Source organism: Notechis scutatus, chromosome Z (genome assembly GCF_049901735.1).
Source record: "Notechis scutatus isolate UNSWTSFEM ecotype Mainland chromosome Z, rNotScu1.2, whole genome shotgun sequence".
NCBI classification, from domain to species: Eukaryota; Metazoa; Chordata; class Lepidosauria; order Squamata; family Elapidae; genus Notechis; species Notechis scutatus.
The window spans coordinates 91901347-91908562 of NC_142025.1; the positions used below are offsets into that span (position 1 = coordinate 91901347).

Consider the following 7216-nt stretch of genomic DNA (forward strand, 5'->3'; position numbering starts at 1 on the left):
TTTTGTGCCAGTTCTTCTTTCTCTACCTGACCCATTTTATGTTTAATTATGTCCATTTTAAGATTAATATCTTTTTTCTGTGGCATTTTCTGTAATTCTTTTTCCAGTTTTTTGTAGTCATCTTCTAGAGCTTTGATGCTTTGCCTCTTCCTAATGTTCTTTTTCTTTGTATAGTCTATTATTAATCCTCTCGCATATGCCTTCATTGTATCCCAAACATTCTGTATTGAAGTATCTTCTTTTTTATTTTCACTAAAGAAGAAGGCCAATTCTTTTTCCATCCATTGTGTGAAGTCTTTTTCCTTTAAAATAGTATTATTTAATGTCCATCTAGATCTTCTTTTTTGTCCTTTCCATTTGACTGTCATTGGATTATTAAAACACAAATATTACAAGTGGCAAGAGAGAAGGCGTTGAAATATAAAAACAAAGAGATTGTGGTCTTAAAACAAGTACCCAGAAAAGTGAGAGAGATGAGAAGAGAATATCGATTCCTGACTAAAATGCTATTGAAAAAAGAGGTGAATTACAGATGGCTGATTCCAGAAGGATTAATGTTTACATGGCAAGAGCAGAGACACAGAATTGATTCAATTGAGAAAGCAGAAACATTCTACAATGAATTTTTCGAAAGAAGAGAAATAGAGACAGAAAAAGAGATCATCTCAACCGAACCTCAAGAGGATCAAATGGGAATGGGAAAAGAAGAAGGTGCAGTAGGTGGACAAGTGGAGACCAAAGAGCAACGTGAAGTAAGATCTACGAGAGCTGTTAGACCTAAATACAAAATATAATCATGGAGGAAAAAAAATGATTTCTATGAATATAAATGGACTGAATTCAGCTACCAAAAGAAGAAATTTTTTTCATAAATTAGAGAAGTCAAATTTTGATATAATTTGCTTACAAGAAGTACATATTAAAAAACAACATCAACAATTATTGGTACGACCAAAATTAGGGAAAATTTTTACTTCTCTGACTCATTGTAAGAAAAGAGGAGTGGTCTTGTACATTAAAGAAACTATTCCAGCAAAACTGATTTATACTGATGAAGATGGAAGAGTATTAATGGTTGAAATAGTGGATAACAATACAAAAACACTCCTGGTCGCAATTTATGCCCCGAACGATAAACAAGAAAATTTTTATAAAAAATTACATATGAAAACAATGGGACTGGACTATATTAACATAGTTATGATGGGAGATTTTAATGGAATTGTAGATAATAAACTGGACTATACAGCGACAGCATCAAGACAAAGTAGAAAGACTCTCCCTAAATCCTTTTTCAAGATGATAGATGAATTAAATTTAAAAGATATATGGAGAGAAAGAAATGCTAAAATTCAACAATATACTTTTTATTCAAATAGACATTTATCATGGTCCAGAATAGATATGATTTGGATCTCAACAGAATTAATATCTAATACTCAAGAAATAAATATTGAAACAAGTACATGGGCAGATCATAATCCAATGACAATCAAATGGAAAGGACAAAAAAAAAATTTTCTGCATAACTATTGTGCATATTAACTGGATATTATTAGCACACTTACATATTTGGTATGCTGTCCAGCCAGTGTATGGGAATTGGATAGTTAGGTAGCAATTGTGAGCGGTCCCCTTAAGGGAATGCATCATGGTAAAGTAGTTAAGGTATCCTGGGAAATGTAGTCCATGTCACGTGACCACATCTGTAATTCTGATTGGTCACTAAATTGACCCTCAAGGGGTTGGGGGAAGTTTTCCTCACTCTTGGCTGAACAGTGGTAACTGTTTTACTTCTATCGCTACAACATGAGGGAAAAAGGATAGAACATAAATCATCTTTTTACCTACAAGACAGATATGCAAAGGATTGGTCATTAAAGAAGAACTTTGTCACAAATGTGAGTTATGAGGATACCTGATGAACCAATAAAAGTACTTTGTTATGGATGTTTTGTGGAGTTTATCTATCTGCATCTGTACAGGATACAGAACAGTAAAAAGATGATTAATTTGAACTCCTGAAGCCCCAAAAGAAGTAGATGCATCTGGAGTCTCTGTCTGCAGTAAACAGATGATTAATTTGGACTCCCTCTGTGCCTCATTCTCCTTTGAAGTAATCAAAGTTTGTCGTCATCCCTTAAACAAAGAAAGCTCATCGTATAAAGGCAGGAAGGAGTAAACCCCCCCTTCTCCCTCGAGCCGCTCGGAGCATCCAGAGAGTGGGAGGTGCTTCAGAGTCCTCTCTCACAGGCTGAGCTTCAATTGAGGAACACTCCACCCCTTCCACGTGACTCCATGCAGCGTTCCCCAGTTTTTGCTCAGCCTCGGAGAGACAGGCTGTTTACAGTAAAGGGGCTTAAGCGGGCGGGATCGCAGTGCTCTTGCGCTAACCCCCCCCATCAGTTTCGTTTTCCTGCCTCATTCCACGCCGCCTCCTCAGCGGCTCGTTATTCTGCGCCCAAAGGCGCCGCTGGTTTTCCCCCCACTCGAACGCCGACAGTTCAGGAAGGGCTAACTCCCTCCTGCAGGGTCTCCCTCGGCACGCTGAGCTAGCCGGAAGAGCCCTTCTTTCCGTCCCGAGAGGCCCCGACGCTGCTCAGCTTGCGGCCGCCATTTTGGGGTGCCACCTCATGGTCGGGCGCCATTTTTACAACCTAAAGACTGCTGCGGTCGATCCAGACCTCACCGGACCCCTAGGGTCACGAGATCAGCCCTCTATCTCCGCTATTACCCTACCGGTTAAGCGCGTTGTTGGCCTCCTGCAGCCTCACTCGGGGCGAAGCATAGCAGTTCTCCCCCCCTCCAGTTGTTGTCTGGAGGCCCACTGCTAGAGGCCCTTCTGATACCGGCCTCAGGCGTTCATTTGGCAAATTTGGATAATTAGTTTTGATCAGTTCCGTTTTTTTCTTGTTGTATAGTTCAACTCATTTATCTCTGATAAAATAAAATAAAATAAAAGAGAGAGAATATATATACATATTTATATTTATGATAATATTCAAAAACATAAACAATATCATATAGAAAAAAAAAACTTTTATATCAAAAAAAAAAAAATCTAATACCTGTATATATATATATCTTATTACTATTTTCAATTATACTTCTTCTTGTTATCATAGTACTTACTAAAATTCCAAAAGGGGGTGCGGGCCAGCTCAGAGACCACCCGGCCTTTGTCGTAGGCCTAACTGTAGGCGAGCCAACTGCCTCTAGTGAATCATATACATTTGTTATTTACCAAAATGGCAGATGACAATTCTTCTAAACACCCTTCTCTGAAGGCTAAATCGAAGTCTTACCATTTGCGCAGGCAGGCTAAAGAACCTTCCAAGGCCTCCCAGCGGGATGCCTTAAGGCACCATAAGGCGTTGAAAAAGGAGTTCAATAGGCGATCCAGGGAGTCACATTCGGTGCCTCCAGCCCTCCCTCCTTCCACCCCCTCCACCTCCACTCAACCCCCCCCCTCCAGACCTCTCTTCCCGATCCAGGCGCAGCTCACCCCAGGATCATCAGGCCCCGGGACCAACGACCAGACGGACACCGGAAGCCACCTTTACGCCTACGGCCGCTGGTCTGCGCCAAGAGGAACCTTCTTCAGTTGAGGTTCCAGCACACATCAGAGCATGGATGGAACTGGCCATCTGCCAGGGTATTGCGGAGGGTCTGCAACAAATGTCCAGACCCGCCTCCTCCCCAAGGGCTCCCGAGCACAAGTCTCCTTCCATCAGATCCCTTCTAAGATCTGATCCTCCTATCGGTCAGGTACTCTTACAGAGGGATAGCCCTCTTCCAGCAAGGGAGCAGGAGGAGGAGGAAGGGGGCTTCGGGTATTTCAGGGAGGAGGAAGAGGGATCCGAAATGGGATCTTCCCATTACAGTGAGCCCCTATTAGAGGCGGAGCCGATGGAGGGGGAGATGTCAGAGGATGAGGGTCTTACCCCCGACCAACCCGCATTCGTGGGGCTGTTCAAGCCACACATGTTTAAATCCCTTCTGTTTAAGGCCAAAAACATCTCTGGCCTTCTTTCCCAGTCTCCCTCTGCCACCCCCTCCTCATCGGAAGGCCCAGAGGATTCCATATTTAAGCAGCCCGTGGTGGAGCTCGAAGTCATCCCGGCCCCACCCATCTTTTCCGACCTGGTGGCGAAGCAGCTGGCTTCCACAGCCCCCCGCGCCTTCCAGCCAGGATAAGAGATTCTTCAACCTCGACTCTGACTTTTCTGGTCTTCTAGACATCCCCGAGGTTGATGAGCCCATTGTTGGCCTAGCGTCCTCTTCCACCCCCAGCAAGGCCTTGGAGGCGCTAAAGCCCGAGGACAAACGGGCGGAACTGGCCTTACGCCGGGCCCACCAATCCGACGCTTGGGCCATTAGATCGGCCACGGCCGCCTCCTTTTTTACCAGGTCCTCAATCCGGTGGCTTCATCAGTTAAAGCAACACGTCCCCTCCTCCAACGTACGAGCACACCAGGATATAGCCAAGCTGGTGGCTGCAGCAGAATTCTCAGCCGACGCCACCTACCAATTGGTGAAGTTTTCTTCTAGAGCCATAACTTCACACGTCACTGCCCGCCGCCTCCTCTGGCTCAAACACTGGCAGGCGGACATTAAAAATAAAGTCAAACTGGCCACTGCTCCCATTAAGGGAGACAAATTATTCGGCCCAGTGCTGGAACCCCTGCCAGTCAAGGGCCGCAGCAAGAAAAAATTTCTCCCCTCCCTTTTCCAGAGGTCAGAGCCAAGAGGCCCCAGCCCTTTCAGAGAGGTTCCCCCGTCCCTCCTACTAGTCCCCCTTCCCGCCCAGATACCCAAGACCCCACTCTTTCCGATCCCAATCCCAGGATCGAGCCGACACGGGCGACAGGAGCAGAAGGGGCGGCAGCTATAAGAGACCCTTTAGGGGATCAGGGGGAAGACCCTTCCGTCGTCCCAGATAGAACATGCCCCTCCCTCCCCATTGGTGGCCACCTTAGACACTTCGCTACCCAATGGGATACATCTACCTCCGACGCTTGGGTCAGAGACACTATAAGGTTTGGCCTCGCCCTTGAGTTTCGGTCCACCCCCTCTGACTTCTTCATGACATCCCCCCCTCAAGGGACCCCACCAAACGTGAATTGATGAAGGCCGCCATCCAACATCTCCTCGACATTCAAGCCATCCAACCCGTCCCTTCTGCCCAACGAGGGCGGGGATTTTACTCCCACCTCTTCGTGGTTCCCAAGCATTCTGGGGGATGGAGAGCAATTTTGGATCTAAAACGACTTAATCGTCATTTGATCCAGCGCAAGTTTAAGATGCACACCTTGCAATCTATCCTCCTGGGTACTAGGCAGGGGGACTGGCTATCCTCTATAGGCCTCTCGGAAGCATACCTACATATTCCAATCCGCCCCTCCCACCACAAATTCCTCAGATTTTGTTACAACAACCTTCACTTTCAATATGTGGCCCTCCCCTTTGGTTTGGCATCGGCCCCAAGGACCTTCACCAAGGTCCTCGCGGCGTTAGCAGCTCATCTCAGGAACCTTCCCGTACGCCTCCACTGCTATCTGGATGATATCCTCATCCTATCTCCTTCCAGACGCCAGGCAGAGAGGGACACCAGGGCTACTCTCTCTGCCCTCCAGACCCACGGGTTCCTTATCAATTGGCAAAAGAGCCAACTGGCTCCATCCACTCGAATTACTCACTTGGGGGCTGTAATCGATTCGGTCTCAGAAAAGGTCTTCCTCTCCTCAGAGAGGTTCCTCAGCATCCAGAAATTGGTCAAACAGATTAGGCGATCAAAAAGAGTAACTCTACTAGACCTCTCTAAATTATTAGGTAAGATGGTCTCATGTATTTCCATTGTTCCCTGGGCCCGTTTACACAGCAGATCCCTACAGTGGTTCCTGCTCCCATTTCAAAGATCTGGAAGAAGCAATTCGAAATCCAAGGTCAAGGTACCTCCAAAGGTCCTCATGTCCCTCCTCTGGTGGACCAACCCCGCCATCAACAAGGGCCATCTCTTCAAAGAGCCCCAGAGGCTTACCCTCACCACAGACACCAGCCTATCCGGATGGGGCGCTCACGTCAACTCGCTCACGGCGCAGGGCAGATGGTCAAGGACGGAACAAAGATGCAGCATCAACTGGCTGGAACTTCACGCCGTCCACCTGGCCCTGCGCAGCTTCCTCCCTCAGGTGCGCGGACGTCACGTCCTCATTCTCACGGACAACGTCACAGCCAAAGCTCATATCAACAGGCAAGGGGGCACCCAGTCTATTCAGTTGATGAGGGAGGCCGAACGCCTCTGCCGCTGGGCAGAGTCCAATCTCCTCTCGCTAGAAGCAGAGCACATCTCCGGCATTTCCAACATCCAGGCGGATTGGCTGAGCAGGGCCACGGTGGACCAGTCAGAATGGTGCCTCCACCCGTCCCTATTCAAGGAGGCGTCCAGAATCTTCGGCCTACCAGTGGTGGACCTTTTTGCATCCCCGACCAACGCACAACTTCTCAGGTTTTTCTCAAGATACCCATCCCACGGGTTGGAGAACCACAACGCGCTGCGCTGCCCCTGGCCCCCGGGGCTCCTGTACGTCTTTCCCCCCCTGGCCCTAGTTCCCAGAGTGATACAGAAGCTCATCCACGAGCAGGCGGATCTGCTTCTGGTGGCCCCTTATTGGCCCAGGCGCCTGTGGTTTGCGGACCTCCGCAACCTATCTGTAGCACCCTCTTGGAGAATCCCTCCGAACAGGATTTCCCTCTCTCAGGGGCCCCTTCTACATCCGGACCCCCAATGGCTCGTTAGCCGTCTGGAGGTTGAACGGATCCGCTTGAGAAAAAAGAAATTCTCAAGTCAAGTAATTGACACCATTCTGGCCGCCAGGCGGCCCTCAACCACTTGGATTTACGATGCCACGTGGAATAGCTTCTGCAGGTGGTGTCGTGAGTCCCAGGTTAACCCCCTCTCCCCCTCTATTGCTCAGGTCCTGGATTTCCTCCAAGAAGGCCTGCGCAAAGGGCTTTCCCCTAACACCCTGAGGTGACAAGTCACAGCCCTGTCAACCGTCGTCCCTTGCGACAACTTTGGTTCCCTCTCCCACCACCCTCAGGTTAGAGCCTTTCTCAGAGGTGCCACCAACTTGTGTCCCCCGACTGTTCACAGGTATCCTATTTGGGACCTCAACAAGGTCCTCGTTTCACTCACAAGGCACCCCTTCGAGCC

General features: G+C 48.0%; 1 protein-coding gene across 1 annotated transcript; it reads left to right on the forward strand.

Annotated features, from left to right (window-relative positions):
• The first annotated feature begins 3790 nt into the window (after window positions 1-3790).
• On the forward strand, window positions 3791-4943 carry LOC148128995 (uncharacterized). The gene is given in 2 exon segments (XM_087945893.1): window positions 3791-4765; window positions 4767-4943. Coding segments are annotated over 2 exon segments (1011 nt in total). The 5' UTR covers window positions 3791-3931.
• The last annotated feature ends 2273 nt before the right edge of the window (window positions 4944-7216 follow it).